The 19,024-nt window shown below is 41.6% G+C and overlaps 1 protein-coding gene across 1 annotated transcript in view; it reads left to right on the forward strand.

The window, feature by feature from the left end:
• Window positions 1-14,393, forward strand: part of LOC134577648 (beta-galactosidase-1-like protein 2) — a 68,359-nt gene extending 53,966 nt beyond the window's left edge. Inside the window, exons 14-19 of the mRNA XM_063436506.1 lie at window positions 3,491-3,562; window positions 4,169-4,247; window positions 6,030-6,117; window positions 6,235-6,346; window positions 8,837-8,953; window positions 13,849-14,393. Coding sequence (XP_063292576.1) covers window positions 3,491-3,562; window positions 4,169-4,247; window positions 6,030-6,117; window positions 6,235-6,346; window positions 8,837-8,953; window positions 13,849-13,935 — 555 coding nt within the window. The 3' untranslated portion in view covers window positions 13,936-14,393. The remainder of the gene's footprint in view (window positions 1-3,490; window positions 3,563-4,168; window positions 4,248-6,029; window positions 6,118-6,234; window positions 6,347-8,836; window positions 8,954-13,848) is intronic.
• Window positions 14,394-19,024: the final 4,631 nt, after the last annotated feature.

Genomic DNA, 19,024 nt, shown 5'->3' on the forward strand with positions numbered 1-19,024 from the left:
CCTAGCCGTACAAGTACTAACTCTGCGTTTAATGGTTTCTCCCTAGCCGTACAAGTACTGACTCTGCGTTTAATGGTTTCTCCCTAGCCGTACAAGTACTGACTCTGCGTTTAATGGTTTCTCCCTAGCCGTACAAGTACTGACTCTGCATTTAATGGTTTCTCCCTAGCTGTACAAGTACTAACTCTGCGTTTAATGGTTTCTCCCCAGCCTTACAAGTACTGACTCTGCGTTTAATGGTTTCTCCCTAGCCGTACAAGTACTGACTCTGCATTTAATGGTTTCTCCCTAGCTGTACAAGTACTAACTCTGCGTTTAATGGTTTCTCCCCAGCCGTACAAGTACTGACTCTGCGTTTAATGGTTTCTCCCTAGCTGTACAAGTACTGACTCTGCGTTTAATGGTTTCTCCCTAGCTGTACAAGTACTAACTCTGCGTTTAATGGTTTCTCCCTAGCCGTACAAGTACTGACTCTGCGTTTAATGGTTTCTCCCTAGCCGTACAAGTACTGACTCTGCGTTTAATGGTTTCTCCTTAGCCGTACAAGTACTGACTCTGCGTTTAATGGTTTCTCCTTAGCCGTACAAGTACTGACTCTGCGTCGGTTTCTCCCTAGCTGTACAAGTACTGACTCTGCGTTTAATGGTTTCTCCCTAGCCGTACAAGTACTGACTCTGCGTTTAATGGTTTCTCCCTAGCCGTACAAGTACTGACTCTGCGTTTAATGGTTTCTCCCTAGCCGTACAAGTACTGACTCTGCGTTTAATGGTTTCTCCCTAGCCGTACAAGTACTGACTCTGTGTTCAATGGTTTCTCCCTAGCCGTACAAGTACTGACTCTGCGTTTAATGGTTTCTCCCCAGCCGTACAAGCACTGACTCTGCGTTTAATGGTTTCTCCCTAGCCGTACAAGTACTGACTCTGCGTTTAATGGTTTCTCCCTAGCCGTACAAGTAGTAACTCTGCGTTTAATGGTTTCTCCCTAGCCGTACAAGTACTGACTCTGCGTTTAATGGTTTCTCCCTAGCCGTACAAGTACTGACTCTGCGTTTAATGGTTTCTCCCTAGCCGTACAAGTACTAACTCTGCGTTTAATGGTTTCTCCCTAGCCTTACAAGTACTGACTCTGCGTTCAATGGTTTCTCCCTAGCCGTACAAATACTGACTCTGCGTTTAATGGTTTCTCCCTAGCTGTACAAGTACTGACTCTGCGTTTAATGGTTTCTCCCTAGCTGTACAAGTACTGACTCTGCGTTTAATGGTTTCTCCCTAGCCGTACAAGTACTGACTCTGCGTTTAATGGTTTCTCCCTAGCTGTACAAGTACTAACTCTGCGTTTAATGGTTTCTCCCTAGCCTTACAAGTACTGACTCTGCGTTCAATGGTTTCTCCCTAGCCGTACAAGTACTGACTCTGCGTTTATTGGTTTCTCCCTAGCCATACAAGTACTGACTCTGCGTTTAATGGTTTCTCCCTAGCCGTACAAGTACTGACTCTGCGTTTAATGGTTTCTCCCTAGCTGTAAAAGTACTAACTCTGCGTTTAATGGTTTCTCCCCAGCCGTACAAGTACTGACTCTGCGTTTAATGGTTTCTCCCTAGCCGTACAAGTACTGACTCTGCGTTTAATGGTTTCTCCTTAGCCGTACAAGTACTGTCTCTGCGTTTAATGGTTTCTCCCTAGCCGTACAAGTACTGACTCTGCGTCGGTTTCTCCCTAGCTGTACAAGTACTGACTCTGCGTTTAATGGTTTCTCCCTAGCCGTACAAGTACTGACTCTGCGTTTAATGGTTTCTCCCTAGCCGTACAAGTACTGACTCTGCGTTTAATGGTTTCTCCCTAGCCGTACAAGTACTGACTCTGCGTTTAATGGTTTCTCCCTAGCCGTACAAGTACTGACTCTGCGTTCAATGGTTTCTCCCTAGCCGTACAAGTACTGACTCTGCGTTTAATGGTTTCTCCCCAGCCGTACAAGTACTGACTCTGCGTTTAATGGTTTCTCCCTAGCCGTACAAGTACTGACTCTGCGTTTAATGGTTTCTCCCTAGCCGTACAAGTACTAACTCTGCGTTTAATGGTTTCTCCCTAGCCGTACAAGTACTGACTCTGCGTTTAATGGTTTCTCCCTAGCCGTACAAGTACTGACTCTGCGTTTAATGGTTTCTCCCTAGCCGTACAAGTACTGACTCTGCATTTAATGGTTTCTCCCTAGCTGTACAAGTACTAACTCTGCGTTTAATGGTTTCTCCCCAGCCGTACAAGTACTGACTCTGCGTTTAATGGTTTCTCCCTAGCCGTACAAGTACTGACTCTGCGTTTAATGGTTTCTCCCTAGCCGTACAAGTACTGACTCTGCGTTTAATGGTTTCTCCTTAGCCGTACAAGTACTGACTCTGCGTTTAATGGTTTCTCCTTAGCCGTACAAGTACTGACTCTGCGTTTAATGGTTTCTCCCTAGCCGTACAAGTACTGACTCTGCGTCGGTTTCTCCCTAGCTGTACAAGTACTGACTCTGCGTTTAATGGTTTCTCCCTAGCCGTACAAGTACTGACTCTGCGTTTAATGGTTTCTCCCTAGCCGTACAAGTACTGACTCTGCGTTTAATGGTTTCTCCCTAGCCGTACAAGTACTGACTCTGCGTTTAATGGTTTCTCCCTAGCCGTACAAGTACTGACTCTGTGTTCAATGGTTTCTCCCTAGCCGTACAAGTACTGACTCTGCGTTTAATGGTTTCTCCCCAGCCGTACAAGTACTGACTCTGCGTTTAATGGTTTCTCCCTAGCCGTACAAGTACTGACTCTGCGTTTAATGGTTTCTCCCTAGCCGTACAAGTACTAACTCTGCGTTTAATGGTTTCTCCCTAGCCGTACAAGTACTGACTCTGCGTTTAATGGTTTCTCCCTAGCCGTACAAGTACTGACTCTGCGTTTAATGGTTTCTCCCTAGCCGTACAAGTACTGACTCTGCATTTAATGGTTTCTCCCTAGCTGTACAAGTACTAACTCTGCGTTTAATGGTTTCTCCCCAGCCGTACAAGTACTGACTCTGCGTTTAATGGTTTCTCCCTAGCTGTACAAGTACTGACTCTGCGTTTAATGGTTTCTCCCTAGCTGTACAAGTACTGACTCTGCGTTTAATGGTTTCTCCCTAGCTGTACAAGTACTAACTCTGCGTTTAATGGTTTCTCCCCAGCCTTACAAGTACTGACTCTGCATTTAATGGTTTCTCCCTAGCTGTACAAGTACTAACTCTGCGTTTAATGGTTTCTCCCCAGCCGTACAAGTACTGACTCTGTGTTCAATGGTTTCTCCCTAGCCGTACAAGTACTGATTCTGCGTTTAATGATAGGCTACAGTTCCCGAGTTATCTGGGCTGATCCTTCGCAGCTTTCAGCAAAATGTGCTAATAAAATGATTGTATTGACTGTACTTGACATTATCTGTCCCTTTATTACCAAGAAAATCCTGGTAACAGATCAATTTCTCTTAAAGGTTTTTGTCAGCACTCAGTCTGTTGGCTCGGTGGATTATAAAAAACAGGAACTGAATATTCCAGAGGTTCCAGTAAGTCATAATTATTTTAATTATAAAACGGTAACGTTCTGCAGAGCACGTATTGTGTTCTCTGAGTTGGAGATCCAACACACTGTTTAGATTGTTCATTTAACTGGGATTTGAGTGAAAATGACAAGTACATTGCAAAATAATGTGAAACATTTCTCCAAATCAGCTTAAATTAAGCACTTTGATTTTTAACTCCCCATAACTGACTTTTTATTGAATAAATTGCTGTCTCTGTTTGATTAATGGGTTTGGACGTAGGGGTCAGAGTATTTCATGAGGTTAAAGTGCACTCTGAAAACAATAAACGCCACAACTTCTAGGACAGAGTCATTGGCTATAGTCACTCTGGGTTTAGTCAAACTATTTTCCAGTGGATCTCGTTATTATTGATATATAAACATGGCTGCATGGGATCAGATGATGTCAGCAGCCAATCAGAGTCTGTAATTTGCAGAGTAGCTCCCAGAATTCCACACTCCTGGGCATAGTGAAAATGATTAACTCAAGGGATAGACAGTAATAATGCTCGGTGATGGGGAGCTATATGTCAGAGCCAGTTTAAGTCACATTGACCTGGCTGATTTTTATATCATTTTCAATTCAAAGGGCTACAGGAAATTGCAAATATTAGTAGAAAACTGCGGTCGCGTTAACTATGGAAACAGATTAAACGAACAGCGCAAAGGTAAGGATACTTATTCATGAAAAGTTAACAAAAGAAAGAATAAAAACTACCACAACAAGAGGACATAGTCTTAAATTAGAGGGGCAAATGTTTAAAAATATCAGGCAGTATCACTTTACTAAGAGGGTAGTGGATGCATGGAATAGCCTTCCAGAAGAAGTGATAGAGGTTAATACAGTAAAGGAGTTTAAGCATGCGTGGGATAGGCATAAGGCTATCCTAACTATAAGATAAGGCCAGGGACTAATGATGGGCCAATAGGTTCTTATCTGCTGTCACATTCTATGTTTCTACAGTATCCCACAAAAGTGAGTACACCACTCACATTTTTGTAAATATTTTTTTATATCTTTTCATGTGACAACACTGAAGAAATGACACTCTGCTACAATATAAAGTAGTAAGTGTACAACCTGTATAACAGGGTAAATTTGCTGTCCCCTCAAAATAACTCAACACATTAATGTCTAAACTGTTGGCAACAAAAGTGAGTACACCCCAGCGCAAGGTCTCCAACATCCACCAGCTCCGTGATGCCGTCATGGAGGAGTGGAAGAGGACTCCAGTGGCAACTCTGGTGAACTCCATGCCCATGAGGGTTAAGGCAGTGCTGGAAAATAATGGTGGCCACACAAAATATTGTACACTTTGGGCCCAATTTGGACATTTCCACTTAGGGGTGAAGTCACTTTTGTTGCCAACAGTTTAGACATTAATTGCTGTGTGTTGAGTTATTTTGAGGTGACAGCAAATTTACCCTGTTATACAGGTTGTACACTTACTACTTTACATTGTAGCAGAGTGTCATTTCTTCAGTGTTGTCACATGAAAAGATATAATAAAATATTTACAAAAATGTGAGTGTACTGACTTTTGTGAGATACTGTATATTAAAACACACAAACTGAGCATGTTCCTTGGGTTTGCACCTGGTCACATTTGGTAATGTGTTATAAAATCTATCACTTCTACCTCAGATTGAAGATTGTCCAGTTACTCATAATTAAACCATAGTGATGTGAAATAATGCCGAATCATATTGACACTACTAATAAAGTCAGTATCGCAGATGTAGTAATATCCTCTTTTTTATATGGGTTGGTTACATCAGCTTCCGGCTGGCATACAAATATTGTCTGTGAACAAGGCAAATTTGATTCCCAGCAAATATGTGGATTTTGATATATAATGAGCTGGAGATTGCTTCCACCTCCTCCAAGATGGATGTGCACAGCAAATCCCCTCCCTGCCTCCAAATAATGCATGCACCCACTTTGGCAGACACATTTCCAGTACTTTACTTCTATGCCAATGCAATAAATCGATGTAATACATTTAATAGCGGGTTACTAAGCGTAAACCCCTAGAACATGCTTGGGTGGACGGATAGTGCAATTCACACAATTTGTGGAGTACAGGTTAATTTTAAAATGGGGCCATGACTTCTATACTATAGATTTGAAGATTCCCCTTTATCTGCTATTAAAGGGACACTGTAGGCACCCAGACCACTTCAGCTCATTGGGGTGGTCTGGGTGCTGTGCCCCTTTTGCACTTAGTGCTGCAATGTTAAACATTGCAGTTCCAGAGCAACCTATAGTGCCAGGAAAACGGGTTTGTATTCCTGGCACTATAGGATCCATTTAAATCTCTCATGACTCCCAGCCAATACCCAATAGCTATCTGCCCTGTAATTAAATTGATGTATGTTTTCTAAACTTCTGCTAACATTATTCTCTTTTTATGTATCCCTTGTACTTTCCACTGTGTTCTTTTTCTCAGGCCTTGTTGGGGATGTGTTCCTTCGAGATGTCCCTTTGAGGAACTTTAAGATGTATAGTCTTGACATGAATCAGACCTTCATCAGTAGGTGAGTGATATTCAAGCCTGGCAACCCAGCATTCGGTAAACAAGAGATTGGACAGGCCTATTTATTCCGTCTCAATTATATGATCAACCTGACATTCCCAATGTATCTCTTTCCCAGTCTGAACACCTTGCATTGGTCAGACCTATCAGAGGAGAAGTGGGGACCTGTGTTTTATCAGGGAGCTCTGCATGTCCTTAGCCAACCACAGGACACCTTCCTTAGGATGAAGGTAAGGTAATCATCCATGTCCAATGATTGAAAATTAATTTTGCTGTTTATTTTTGTTTTCAAAAGGTAATATTTCTGATTTGTATAAGCAAATTGTTCATTTCTAGTGATGCAATAATCTGCCATCAATAATAACAGTAAATAGAATTGTCCGAAATTGTAACCCAAACTTTTCCAACTCATAATTCTACGATCATGTTAATATACAACTCTCATTATCCTCATCCAAGCACTTTAACAAAAGCCAGAGGATTTTATGATTTTCTACTGTATTTAGCTTTGTTGATTTCTGTGAATTTGTGCAATAATTGTCCGAACAAAGGTTAGAGACAGACCAATAGAAATAAATATTGTCATGTGTCTGTACCCTCAGCCAAAAAAGCTAAATGAGGCAGATTTTGGACATTTTTACAATGTCACCGTCCTCATTCATATATCGTACCATTGCTTGGATTTGTTGAATTAGTAATTTATTCATAAAAGCAGTATCATATAGTATCATAATTTGGTAATGATGAGCTTTCTGGCATTGCCTCATCTACTAAAAATGGTGGGGCTGGACATGTTAGTGAAAGATAAAATTGAATGTGGATTTGTGCAAAGTTATTTAGAATGAGGAGTGTAACTTTAATGAGGTGCAGTAAGGGATATTCTTAAATAAAAATGCTTAATATTAGATATGTGGGCAGTGCTGCACACGAATGTACCGATCCTTCCGGCATTTGCCTGGGGAGTCGTGTGGATCATTCGGGCGAAGATTAAAAAGGGCATTTGATTGGTTTGCACTGGCTGCTCAAGTCATCAAACTAGAACAATGTGCAATGTCAGTCAGTCTCATTACAAGTCAATAAGATACTGTCTTGTGTACAAAGACATTAATTTTACATAATGAAAATATGATTTTGGCTCGGTATAAAAGAATGTAAAAGTGCACCTGGATATGCAGTTTAGGCAGAGCCGGATTAACATAGGGGCCCAGGCCCATGGAATAGGCCCATTGATTTACACACTACTCTTAGGGTTGCCAGGTATTTCTCAGAAGTATTTCTCAGGTATTTGAGGTTGCCTAGCTGGTGCCGGTATTGCAGTAATACCGGCAATACAAATGTCTGTCTAAGTATAATAAACAGAGATTATTCTACAATACCAGCACCGGCCAGTAGGGCCTCACATGTCTCACAGTGCCCCCAAGTGTCTCAGTGTCCCCAAGTATAAAATAAAAAAATCTCAGGCACTCACTGTGATAGATTTAAGCAGGTTTATTGGACACCGCAACGTTTTGACCTGTACCCAGGTCTTTATCAAGTCTCCAGTGCCCCATGTCTCCCAGTGTCCCCTCATGTATCAATCACCCAGTGTCCCCATGTCACCCAGTGTCCCCAAGAATCTCACTGTCCCAGGTCTCCCAGTGTTCCCTAGTATCTGAGTGTCCCAATGTCTCTCAATGGCCCCTAGTGTCATTGGGAGACATGGGGACACAGACATGCCCCCTTTTTGTGTATGTTCGCCTCTTTCGGCAGTTCTGGTTATGTGATTTGTGTCAGTGGCCCACCCTTTTACGCGATCCATAGACTTCCTGCTTTACTGGACACTGCTGTTAGGGGGTATGGGTTTACTTGAAATATTAAAGCGTAAGATTAGTATAGGGTATGTGTTTTCTCATAGCTGCATCCTATGAGTTTCCCTCCAGCACCATCTCCATCAGATACATGACGCTTAGGAGGTATGACTGTTTTAGTGTTTTTGGTCGATAAGATTTTGTAATTAGGCCCATCATATTTGTCTGCACCAGGCCCACTGGGCTCTTAATCTGGCCCTGAGTTTAGGGCTTTGATTTGAAAGAATATTTAAATTATAAATAAGTTCAGAAAAAAAGATTATTACATTTGAACATATCTACTTTACAAAAAGGTGTGTCCGAGGGGATACAACAGCACTGTATGAATATGTCGGGGCAAACAAGCAGCTCTCAGGTAACCTGTGTTTAACAGGACTGTACAAACCACAGGAAATCATCCTATAAAACTTAAAGAAATGAGATTTCACCTATAGCAGTAAAGATATGGAATTTTCTGTCCTCTGCCCCAAATCAATAAACATATTTGGAAAAAATGTCTGGGTGCAAAACAAGATTTCCAGGTCCATTATAGTTAGCCTGGCTTTATTATGAATCGCCCGTACATGGGATGAATTCATGTGTTAAGTTGATGGACTTGAGTCTTTTTTCAACTTGTATTACTACGATATGTTTTGCAAAACTAATAAAATTTGTTGTAAATACTGCAATAATCCATTATGTTGTGATTGGAGCAATTCTGTCATCATTTTATAAAAATTGAGCAGTTACCATGGAAACCAAATAACGGTTTTGTGTGGCTTACTTGTTTTAAAATGCTCCACTAAACCGGTACTGCTTTTTCCCTCCTGATGCATTTATACCACATCCTCTGTATTTTTGCAACAACATTTCTCTTTATTTATTATTTTCCAGGGCTGGAAGAAAGGCGTTGTGTTTGTAAATGGGAAGAATTTGGGTCGTTATTGGGATTTTGGTCCTCAAGAGACCCTTTATGTGCCGGGAAGCTGGCTATTGCCTGGGGTTAATGAGGTGAGTTTTCCTGCTGTAGCAGGATTTCCCTTTATAATCTGCAGATTCACCTCACCAAGGGTAGTGCACTAAAATTTCGATTCATTTCCTAATCACTGGAACATTTATTTCCTAATAACTAGAACATTTAGGGTAAATTTGCCAGCTTGCGATTATTTTTCCAAATCGGTTATTTTACCCTAAAATTCGTCATACAGTTTTTTTGACTAACTATAGTTAGGTGCTTAATAAACCCCTCGCTGTCTCAGAAAATACATGTATGGGGATGACACTAAACCGAGAACTGGGGAGAATTAACAAGGGTTTTACAAATTTTAGGAGAAATTACCGTAGCTGCATTTTCCAATTTGGTTACACTGGACTATAACATGCCATTGCCGTGTTCCTGCGTAATTTCTCCATAATTCTTGCTTTAGTGAAAAGCTCTGATAGTCTTGGTACACCTGCACCTCAATATATTTAATATTTATAAAAAATCGAGTAGGAAATACTAAACTAATATTTATTCCTTGTGGTTTTGTTTAAAAAGTTGGAATTTTGTCATAACTACACATTATTTATGCCTCCATTTTTGTCCCGTAGGACATTAGTAATCACTGACTCTCATTGGCCGCCATCATTACACATTGTGTATCAGTAATTACTGAGTCTCATTGGCCGCCATCATTACACATTGTTTATCAGTAATCACTGAGTCTCATTGGCCACCATCATTACACATTGTGTATCAGTAATTACTGACTCTCATTGGCCGCCATAATTACACATTGTGTATCAGTAATCACTGACTCTCATTGGCCGCCATCATTACACATTGTGCATCAGTAATCACTGAGTCTCATTGGCCACAATCATTACACATTGTGCATCAGTAATCACTGACTCTCATTGGCCACCATCATTACACATTGTGTATCAGTAATCACTGACCCTCATTGGCCGCCATCATTACACATTGTGTTTCAGTAATCACTGACTCTCATTGGCCGCCATCATTACACATTGTGTATCAGTAATCACTGACTCTCATTGGCCGCCATCATTACACATTGTTTATCAGTAATCACTGAGTCTCATTGGCCACCATCATTACACATTGTGTATCAATAATCACTGACTCTCATTGGCCGCCATAATTACACATTGTGTATCAGTAATCACTGACTCTCATTGGCCGCCATAATTACACATTGTGTATCAGTAATCACTGACTCTCATTGGCCACCATCATTACACATTGTGTATCAGTAATCACTGACTCTCATTGGCCGCCATCATTACACATTGTGTATCAGTAATCACTGACTCTCATTGGCCGCCATCATTACACATTGTGTATCAGTAATCACTGACTCTCATTGGCCGCCATCATTACACATTGTGTATCAGTAATCACTGACTCTCATTGGCCACCATCATTACACATTGTGTATCAGTAATTACTGACTCTCATTGGCCGCCATAATTACACATTGTGTATCAGTAATCACTGACTCTCATTGGCTGCCATCGTTACACATTGTGTATCAGTAATCACTGACTCTCATTGGTCACCATCATTACACATTGTGTATCAGTAATCACTGAGTCTCATTGGCCGCCATCATTACACATTGTGTATCAGTAATTACTGACTCTCATTGACCACCTGTCACCAAAATATACCCCAACTCGCAGGATTCAACTCGACAAAAGACCACAGAGAGGAGAGATACGTCTACCGGACCTTAGAATGGCCGGACTCAACGTATCTTAGAGGAGACAGAGTCCGGAACGATCCGAGGTCAAGGGCTCAAAGAGACAGCGTAAACTAGGACTAGCCGGGGTCTGGTACTCAGTAAACGGCAAGCCGGCAAACAGAACAGATAAGGATAAAGAGATAACGTAGTCAGAAACAAAGCCAAGGTCAATACGAAGGAACACAACTGAATACAACAAGCGCTAAAGGGAACTGCAACAGAAACCACGATAGGGCAAGGACTAAGGGAAAAAAGGTGAGGATAAGTACCTTCTAAATTAATTTGATTGACTCCTGTCATATCCACACCCCGAAAAGGTAAGTGTATGGGGAGTGTGGCATGACAGGGGCCAATGGGAGCCTTTTTCCAGTTTAGGTTCCCACTGTTTCTTTAAGAGCGCGCCCGAGACCCGCGGCGCGCTCTTAGATTCAGGCGGGACACGTGACCGCTTCTCGCGGTCACTGCCGCCTTCTTGTTGCAGCCGTCGGATGAGCCGCGTGCGGCTCGTGCAGCAGCAGGACCGCGCACGGCTCGAAGAGAGGACCACGGCCGGCCCCTGGATAAGGTAAGTAACGCTACACCACCATCATTACACATTGTGGCCAATGAGAGTCAGTGATTACTAATACACAATGTGTAATGATTGTGGCCAATGAGAGTCAGTGATTACTAATACACAATCATTACACATTGTGTATCAGTAATCACTGACCCTCATTGGCCACCATCATTACACATTGTGTATCAGTAATCACTGACTCTCATTGGCCGCCATCATTACACATTGTGTATCAGTAATCACTGACTCTCATTGGCCGCCATCATTACACATTGTGTATCAGTAATCACTGACTCTCATTGGCCGCCATCATTACACATTGTGTATCAGTAATCACTGAGTCTCATTGGCCACCATCATTACACATTGTGTATCAGTAATCACTGACTCTCATTGGCCGCCATCATTACACATTGTGTACCAGTAATCACTGACTCTCATTGGCCGCCATCATTACACATTGTGTATCAGTAATCACTGACTCTTATTGGCCGCCATCATTACACATTGTGTATCAGTAATCACTGAGTCTCATTGGCAGACATCATTACACATTGTGTACCAGTAATCACTGACTCTCATTGGCCACCATCATTACACATTGTGTATCAGTAATCACTGAGTCTCATTGGCCACCATCATTACACATTGTGTATCAGTAATCACTGACTCTCATTGGCCGCCATAATTACACATGGTGTATCAGTAATCACTGACTCTCATTGGCAGACATCATTACACATTGTGTACCAGTAATCACTGACTCTTATTGGCCGCCATCATTACACATTGTGTATCAGTAATCACTGAGTCTCATTGGCCACCATCATTACACATTGTGTATCAGTAATCACTGAGTCTCATTGGCCACCATCATTACACATTGTGTATCAGTAATCACTGACTCTCATTGGCCGCCATAATTACACATGGTGTATCAGTAATCACTGACTCTCATTGGCAGACATCATTACACATTGTGTACCAGTAATCACTGACTCTTATTGGCCGCCATCATTACACATTGTGTATCAGTAATCACTGACTCTCATTGGCCACCATCATTACACATTGTGTACCAGTAATCACTGACCCTCATTGGCCGCCATCATTACACATTGTGTATCAGTAATCACTGACTCTCATTGGCCGCCATCATTACACATGGTGTATCAGTAATCACTGACTCTCATTGGCCGCCATCATTACACATTGTGTATCAGTAATCACTGACTCTCATTGGCCGCCATCATTACACATTGTGTATCAGTAATCACTGACTCTCATTGGCCGCCATCATTACACATTGTGTATCAGTAATCACTGAGTCTCATTGGCCGCCATCATTACACATTGTGTATCAGTAATCACTGACTCTCATTGGCCGCCATCATTACACATTGTGTACCAGTAATCACTGACTCTCATTGGCCGCCATCATTACACATTGTGTATCAGTAATCACTGACTCTCATTGGCCGCCATCATTACACATTGTGTATCAGTAATCACGGAGTCTCATTGGCAGACATCATTACACATTGTGTACCAGTAATCACTGACTCTCATTGGCCACCATCATTACACATTGTGTATCAGTAATCACTGAGTCTCATTGGCCACCATCATTACACATTGTGTATCAGTAATCACTGACTCTCATTGGCCGCCATAATTACACATGGTGTATCAGTAATCACTGACTCTCATTGGCAGACATCATTACACATTGTGTACCAGTAATCACTGACTCTTATTGGCCGCCATCATTACACATTGTGTATCAGTAATCACTGAGTCTCATTGGCCACCATCATTACACATTGTGTATCAGTAATCACGGAGTCTCATTGGCCACCATCATTACACATTGTGTATCAGTAATCACTGACTCTCATTGGCCGCCATAATTACACATGGTGTATCAGTAATCACTGACTCTCATTGGCAGACATCATTACACATTGTGTACCAGTAATCACTGACTCTTATTGGCCGCCATCATTACACATTGTGTATCAGTAATCACTGACTCTCATTGGCCACCATCATTACACATTGTGTACCAGTAATCACTGACCCTCATTGGCCGCCATCATTACACATTGTGTATCAGTAATCACTGACTCTCATTGGCCGCCATCATTACACATGGTGTATCAGTAATCACTGACTCTCATTGGCCGCCATCATTACACATTGTGTATCAGTAATCACTGACTCTCATTGGCCGCCATCATTACACATTGTGTATCAGTAATCACTGACTCTCATTGGCCGCCATCATTACACATTGTGTATCAGTAATCACTGAGTCTCATTGGCCGCCATCATTACACATTGTGTATCAGTAATCACTGACTCTCATTGGCCGCCATCATTACACATTGTGTATTAATCATCACTGTCTCTCATTAACCATTGTCATTACACTTTGTGTACCAGTAATCACTGACTCTCATTGGCCACCATCATTACACATTGTGTATTAATAATCACTGTCTCTCATTAACCATTGTCATTACACTTTGTGTACCAGTAATCACTGACTCTCATCTTTCTGCCATCATTACACACCCTCTCCCTTTCTGTTACAGATAACGATATTTGAAGAGTATAAATCTGGTCCTACTTTGTACACGGTTGATGCCCCATTTCTTGGCCGGACACAATATGTGGATTAATAATGTTTTGGGATGAACATCGTGGTATGTAGATGACAGAATCAGAAAAAGACAAATCGTTGTAGCAAATGAAAGATGTGTAAGAGGTTGTAGTATCATCTGCTTAGGTGAGAAAAGTATAACACTACCACTCATAACTGAAGAATGAACACAGGAAAAACAACCAAAATCTGAAGGTCTTTCATCTGATCATTTAATTAAATTGATTATATTAAGAGTCAGCAAACTTCTTAAGCAGGGTGACTAATCTCAAAAAAACTGACAAAAACTGCGCCCGCTCCAGAAATTAGACAAAGATTGCACCAAGATGTCACAAAGACTGCCACTCCTCCAATGATTTTAAAGATCTAATTTTTTTTATAGACTGATGTTTTAATCAGAATGTCATGGAATGAGATTCTCTTATTTGGGACAAGTTACCAACAATCCCAGCTCTCTCCGTTTCCAGTGCTTCCAACATTTATTTAATGTTTTTTTTTTTTAAAGATTTATATAAAAAAAATTTTTTTAAAGGTGTCCACCACTGTTTTTTTTTTTTTTTCCAGATGTTTCTATTGATTTTTAATGGTTTTTTTTTTGTTGTTTTTTTTTTTTATAATCTGCTGCTTTATTGGATAACAGATCTGCTCAGGGATCAACAAGGACAATTTTTACCTGTAAGATTGAATGTTGTTTTTAAATTGTTTTATAATTTTATTTGTAAAGTGAATTGTCTTAATTTATAATTCCCTGGACATACTTGAAAACGAGAGTAATCTCAATGTTTCGTTCCTGGTAAAATATTTGATAAATAAAAATGTTTGTAGAAAGTTCAGCATTAATGAAAAAAGCAGTTATGTCTGTATCCTTGTAAAATAAATAAATGGGTTTCTTCTTTTGAGTTTAATTTCCCTTTATGTTTGATTTCATAAAATTCCTTGTTCTAGGATTGGATTCCAAGTAATCTCAAATGATACAACATGTATCTACCAATAAGTGATGCAGGTCTATAAACCAGTGAAAAACTGTATTTTAACCTCTTAATGAAACACTGGTGCGAGAAGGACCCAAAGAAAGGTGCTGTCCATGATGTGCCTGAAGCATGTTACAAAATTAGTCTTGACCCTTAGAATTTTAAAATAAAAATTATAATAATTTGTATATATTTAACCCCTTAAGGACCAAACTTCTGGAATAAAAGAGAATCATGACATGTCACACATGTCATGTGTCCTTAAGGGGTTAAAGGAACAGATGATAACATGAGGTTAAAGACAAAAGAACAAAACAAACAAATTGAGCCTTTGAGAGGTTTTTAATGACTAGTTGAATGTTACAGGTGTTTGAGTGCATTGATTTTGCCAGGGTACCTCTAAGTGGACATTAAAGGAATTATGCATTTTTTATATTAATAAATTTAAAAACAATATATTAAAATGTTGGTTAGCATTGGCTGTGCATATCATGAAGTCAGACAATGTGTTGTGGTGTTTGTTCTGCTTAAAAATTCTACATCGATCTATATAATTTATATTAAAATAGAATATTTAGGCCTGATGGTTATTTGATTAAATTCCTTAAAGGTGTTGAAATCTCCAAGTTTTTGATGGTTCCATTAAAGGAACACTATAGCGTTAGGAATGTTAAACTGTATTCCTAATGCTATAGCAAGCCCATTTCCCACCCGCAAACAACCATGATTTTATTCACTTACCCGAGTCCAACCCCAAGGTGCCTCTGTGCTGGATCACTCTCCTCCTCCAGAGACGTCACGGCGATGGGGGGACCTAATATGCGGTGAGTGCTGGAAGCACATTAGATCTTCATTATAGGAAAGCAATGAATCATGTTTCATGGAGTTAAACTCTGTGAAAAGACAGGAAACTTCTCTAGTGACTGTCTGAAGAACAGCCACTGGAGGCAGTCTTAGCCTTGTAATGTTAGGGGGACAGAGACACTGTACCCAGACCACTTTAGTTTGAAAATAACTTCAATAAAATGAAGGAGTCTAGGTTCCAATAGTGTCCCTTTAATACATCACTAACTCACCTTTAGAAGGATTGTGATTGCTGTATATTATCTGTATTTCATAAATTAACTAGTGAACCCCCTCCTCCCAGCTGTCAATCAATCAGCCAGAGAGGATTCCTTCCCCTGAGCTAACGGAATTCACAGGCACGCTCTACTTGAGCCTCCCCCTCTTTCACAGACCTCAGACCAGCTTCTCAGCTGCAGCATGTGTGCGTTCTTGCACGCAACAGTGGAGACCAAGTCAGAGGGTTCTCACTGAGACGCCTCCGATTGGTTATTTCCCTGTGAAGAGACTGAAAGTCTCTTCCGGGGAAGAAGGGGAGGACTTACAAAGGCTGCAGTCATAAGAACTGCAGTTTTTGTAATCTCTTTTAGACTACGCTCCCAATGAATACTGTAGCGGGCCGGAGTAACCCGAACGGTTTTCTTCGGTAAGTCACTTCGGTCACTTAAGAGGGAATCGTTAAAACACATCGAATCCCATTAAATGGAAGACGCACAGTTCCAGGGAGCAGGCAAAACACTTAAATAGTCACAAATACATGGGGAAATACAGGCAATAACATAAGGACAATTCACGGACAGGTAGCGGTCCCGCCACAAATACATGCTTTAAAATTGGTGATGTCGCAAACATAAAATTTTCCGTTCGCAAACGCGAACTTTCGCAAATGTTCGCGAACCGGGCGAACCGCCATAGACTTCAATAGGCAGGTGAATTTTAAAACCCACAGGGACTCTTTCTGGCCACAATAGTGATGGAAAAGTTGTTTCAAGGGGACTAACACCTGGACTGTGGCATGCCAGAGGGGGATCCATGGCAAAACTCCCATGGAAAATTACATAGTTGATGCAGAGTTTGGTTTAAATCCATAAAGGGCATAAATCACCTAACATTCCTAAATTGTTTGGAATAACGTGCTTTAAAACATCAGGTATTATGTTGTATCGATCAGGTAGTGTAAGGGTTACGCCCGCTTCACAGTGACAGACCAAACTCCCCGTTTAACGCACCGCAAACAACCGCAAACAGTCCATTTGCACAACCGCAAACTCCCCATTTGCACAAGGTTGGATACCAAGCTAGCTATGTCCCGTTCCTTGTCCTCACTGATGTCATTGAAGGTCTCTTCCTCCACCCAGCCACGTTTAGAAAAACGTCGCCTGAGAGGGGATATGATAACATTATACAAATATATTCAAGGAAATCTATTCACAAACCGGACTTTACATAGGACACGAGGTCATGTGTTTAGACTAGAAGAAAGAAGATTTCATCTAAGGCAAAGGAAAGGTTTTTTTACTGTAAGAACAATCAGGATGTGGAATTCTCTGCCTGAAGAAGTGGTTTTATCAGAGTCCATACAGATGTTCAAACAGCTACTAGATGCATACTTGCAAAAACAGAATATTCAAGGATATAATCTTTCAATGTAGGGTAATAACTGCTTGATCCAAGGATAAATCTGACTGCCATTTGGGGTCAAGAAGGAATTTTTTTCCTAGCTTGTTGCAAAATTGGAAGTGCCTCAAACTGGGTTTTTTTTGCCTTCTTTTGGATCAACAGCAAAAAACATATGTGAGGAAGGCTGAACTTGATGGACGCAAGTCTCTTTTCAGCTATGTAACTATGTAACAACACCAAGGGTCCCCGAAAGGTGACAACAAGCCCCCTGTATTTTTTTTTTTTTTTTTTAAATGTACACTACTGTTACACCAGATATGAGTTGCACTGGTGTGACACTGTGCCCTGGCAGGCCCTGAAACGCACACGTGTAGCACACTATTATATTACAGTCAAAAAAGTTTATTTTTTTTTTAAATGCAAGCTATTGTGACACCAGATATGAGTGGTGGCACTGGGCACGTGGGCACAGTATACGCTGTGAGCCTGACACACGCTGGCAGGCAGGCAGGCAACTTCAATTAGATTACACAGAAAAACTGACTGCTATTATATTACAGTAAAAAAAGTTTTTTTTTTTTTAAATGCAAGCTATTGTGACACCAGATATGAGTGGTGGCACTGGGCAAGTGGGCACAGTATACGCTGTGAGCCTGACACACGCTGGCAGGCAGGCAGGCAGGCAGGCAACTGCAATTAGATTACACAGAAAAAAAAAAAAAGCAGACTGATGTTCTAGCCCTAAAAAGGGCTTTTTGGGGTGCTGTCCTTACAGCAGAGATCAGATGAGTCCTTCAGGACTGTAGTGGACACTGAATACACTAGCCTAGCTATCGATTTCCCTATTAAATCAGCAGCAGCTACACTGTCCCTCCTCTCACTAAGAATGCAGCTTCCGGGGGGCGGGGCCTAGCTGTCATGGAGGAAAGACGCACTTCGTGTGAGCTCCCTCAATCTCACTTTAAGCAGCTATCAACAAGCGAATATCACCCCAGAAGGGGATGACCCAGCAATGTTGCTCCTACCTGACCGACCCGACATGCTTAATAGCGGTCAGCAACTCGACAGAGTCTTACTTACCTCCGTGTGGCAAGTGTGGCCTGGTGCTCACCGGGCGGGAGAGGCGGACGATCTCCTGATCCTGGGATGCCCAGGAGCAGCTACTTCCCGGCAGGAGCTCCGTTACTCCCCCCTCGGACCGGTGGGGGTTATCCCGGTCCACCCCTGAGAGGCTGTCTGGAGATAATGGACGCACAGAGCACAGCCGCCCAGGCTGATATACTCCTCTGCGACTCTCCCAATATGGCGGCAGCCGCGTGTCCTCCTGGTACCAGCAAAGCATGGCAGGATATTGAGTCTAAGCTGGACAGACTCTTTAATCAATTTTGGAAGCAAATAATAAGCAGGAAGCCCCAACAAGCTCCACCACAGCTAAGCAAAGCATTAAAATCCACCAACGCAAAAGGCGTTGAAGACTGGACCGGAGGCACAAACAGAAATGCAGAGCCTGCCCCACGTCAAGCACTCGCCTCCACCTTAAGCCACCACAATTCCGCACCGGACGTGAAGCACCACCGGGACAGATCCGACCACCCGACAAAACAAGCTTCCACCACCTCAAGCCGCGAACCTGGCACTCAGCCAGAGACTTGCCTTTGTTGTTCCAGGTATCAG

The sequence above is a fragment of the Pelobates fuscus genome, chromosome 11 (assembly GCF_036172605.1).
Source record: "Pelobates fuscus isolate aPelFus1 chromosome 11, aPelFus1.pri, whole genome shotgun sequence".
Classification (NCBI taxonomy): domain Eukaryota; kingdom Metazoa; phylum Chordata; class Amphibia; order Anura; family Pelobatidae; genus Pelobates; species Pelobates fuscus.